Below are 2,845 nucleotides of genomic sequence, written 5' to 3'. Positions count from 1 at the left end.
TTGTGTATATTTCCATGGAGGTCAAAGACATAGTGAAAGAGGCAGTGAATAATTCAGCCACAAACATGATTCACTCAAACATAAGAATGCCAATCCATACTGAGAGTAAAGGGCGATGATTGAAGGATCAGCCAATGGGATGAAAGGATGGGAGGAAATAGGAGACAGCAAAGTGTCGGTGCTGGAGAGATATAAAAGTGGCTGTGCTCTGAAGGACAGAACCAGCAAGCAGAACTTACAGATTGGAACCCCGGGTCTGCGGGTGATGGTAATAATAATGGAGGCTTGCTGGGTGCCAAACCCGTTAGTGACTCGGCACACGTATTCACCGGAGTCCGCAGAGGAGGCTTGGAGGATGCGAAGTCTGGAGCCCGAAACCTTAGAGAGGAACAGCAGACCCAACATGGAGGAATGAGCAGAACCAGTACATTGGATCTCCTAATAAGTCCCTCATAGAGGAGTATTATAGGAGGGATGTTGGGTTCTATTAATGCTACAAGGGTGATATAGCGGAATAGATACAGGGAACAGGTTATACCCCACTGCCTATGTGCCCGATACATAACGCTGGGATTTGTGGTTCCCCCCCGGGGTTCAGATGTCACCACGGCAGGGTCCTCTTCCAATCTTGGGGTGCGGGGACGGCAGCGGTGACGGGTGTAGAACTCAGTTTAAGGTTTTTCCAGCCAATAAATCAATAATAATCCCTGAGGAAGACTTTGGAAATAATTCACACCCAGATGAAATAGAATGGTTTATTCACCCGGGTAAATATAAATGGGAATCAGTACAACGATTCATCATCAGCGCTACGTAATATGTTGGCGCTATATGCTGTTTAATAATAAGAATACTAACATTGCGTGCGTTTACCTGGTGATTGGGCGAGAGCGGTCGATCCGGTCTGTGCCATGTGACCACGGCTTGTGGGTACGATGCCACCACACAGGTCAGCTCCACAGTCTGTCCTTCCTGAATGGTATCGGACGAAGGTTCAATCCTCACCAGGGGAGCAGACCCAGAGGCTAAACAGAAAATAATCCAGTAATATATTCATTATAATGACAACAAACCCACGCGGGCTCAGTGGGCAGCACTCCGACCTTTGCAGCGCTGGGGAGCACCCATTGGACAGGAAGTGTGGCCCCCCCAGAATTCATATTCTCATTGTATCCAGAACCCTTTATGTTAAATACACACGGGCAGCAGGGTGGCTCAGTGGGCAGCACTCCGGCCTAGGTTGGAATCTTGGCCAGGACACTATCTGCATGGAGTTTGTATGACCTCCCTGTGTTTGGGTTTCCTCCCACATTGCAGTAACATGCAGTTATTGGCTTCCCCCCTTAATAATGACATATGACTACGGGGGGACATTAGATTGTGAGCTCCTCTGAGGGACAGCTAGCCACATGACTATGGGTTTCGTACAGCGCTGTGGAATATGTTGGCGCTATAACAATACTGTGTGATAATAATAATGATAACAAACCCTTAGGAACATGATTTATGTTGTAGCTGCTATACTCACCTCTTATCACGATCACTTCTATGCGGGCCTGCGAGGTGCCAGCGCTATTGGTGCCCACACACAGATAGGTACCAGCGTCGGCTGCAGTTATGGCGGGGATAACAAGCGTGGCGATGTCCGTCCTGTCAGTGCGAGCCTGGAAATCAGACAAGATGGTCAGACATTGGATGAGTGCTCGGCGTGTTAGATTGGGTTTGTGTACGGAGTTCTAAGGACTGCGCTGATATATACGGAGATCTGCGGGTTCCAGGCGCCGATACCTGCAGCTCTTGGATCCGTCTGTGTAAGGCTTCCAGGCTGCTGCTTCCAAAGTGAAGGAAACCCAGAGAGCTGAGGACCTGTGCGGAGTGACCACAGTTTGCCGCCGGCAGAGTGAGGAGGAACAGAAAGTCAGAGAGTGAAATCAGAGGGAACAAAGCCGGGGGAACGCCAAGCAGCCGCTACAAACATCTCCCCTATAATCGGGTCAGTACCCCCAATATTCCGCCACAACCTGATGGGAGGGCCCGGATAATAATGTCTATTATGGGTGAATATATGGGTGAATATAACGACCCCGACATCTGCCGTGTATGGGGAACATAGCAAGCAATTCATAATGATAAAGCGTAGAATCTTTCCTCCATTCATTCATCTGGAATTAGAAATGGGTCACTGGGGTACCGGCGCTGGTTTTATGGAGTTTCTCATTTTCCAGCGTGACGAGCAATGGAAGCATGTAGCAAGTGTTAGTAACAAACGGAGGATTCGTGTTATTGGGACAGCGCAGAGAGAAGCAGAGAGTCAGCAGAAAATGGAAGATTTAGGTCACCTCGTGTGTTCTATGTATAGAGATCTGTACACCCAATGTGCAGAATCTAGAGCTGGAACTGGAAGAACCAACTTCCAGACTGACCTGTGGGGGTAAAATGCCACCCTGCTTCCTCCAGGATATCGAAGCTATCGGAGTTCCCCCGGCTCTGCAATACAAACGCACGGTGTCGCCTTCTCTGACTTCAGTGCGTTCTGGGCTCACCTGGACCACTGGAAGATTCCCACCTACAGGAACAAGATTCATCTGTTATTCATCCAACCTACAATCTGTGAGCTGCAGACATGACCTGCAATACAAGCTGTGAGCTGCAGACATGACCTGCAATACAAGCTGTGAGCTGCAGATGTGTGACCTGCAATACAAGCTGTGAGCTGCAGACATGACCTGCAATACAAGCTGTGAGCTGCAGACATGACCTGCAATACAATCTGTGAGCTCCAGATGTGTGACCTGCAATACAAGCTGTGAGCTGCAGACATGACCTGCAATACAAGCTGTGAGCT

The 2,845-nt window shown here is 49.0% G+C and overlaps 1 protein-coding gene across 1 annotated transcript in view; it reads right to left on the bottom strand.

The window, feature by feature from the left end:
* Positions 1–2,845, bottom strand: part of HSPG2 (heparan sulfate proteoglycan 2) — a gene marked incomplete at its 5' end in the record, with an annotated part of 68,374 nt that overhangs the window by 22,429 nt on the left and 43,100 nt on the right. Inside the window, 4 exons of the mRNA XM_072426714.1 lie at positions 240–378; positions 874–1,025; positions 1,529–1,664; positions 2,424–2,566. Of these exons, the coding sequence (XP_072282815.1) occupies positions 240–378; positions 874–1,025; positions 1,529–1,664; positions 2,424–2,566 (570 nt within the window). The remainder of the gene's footprint in view (positions 1–239; positions 379–873; positions 1,026–1,528; positions 1,665–2,423; positions 2,567–2,845) is intronic.

This window comes from Pyxicephalus adspersus, chromosome 11, assembly GCF_032062135.1.
Source record: "Pyxicephalus adspersus chromosome 11, UCB_Pads_2.0, whole genome shotgun sequence".
Lineage (NCBI taxonomy): Eukaryota > Metazoa > Chordata > Amphibia > Anura > Pyxicephalidae > Pyxicephalus > Pyxicephalus adspersus.
Note: the sequence above shows the minus strand (reverse complement) of the source record. Positions and strands in the feature narration are given on the sequence as shown.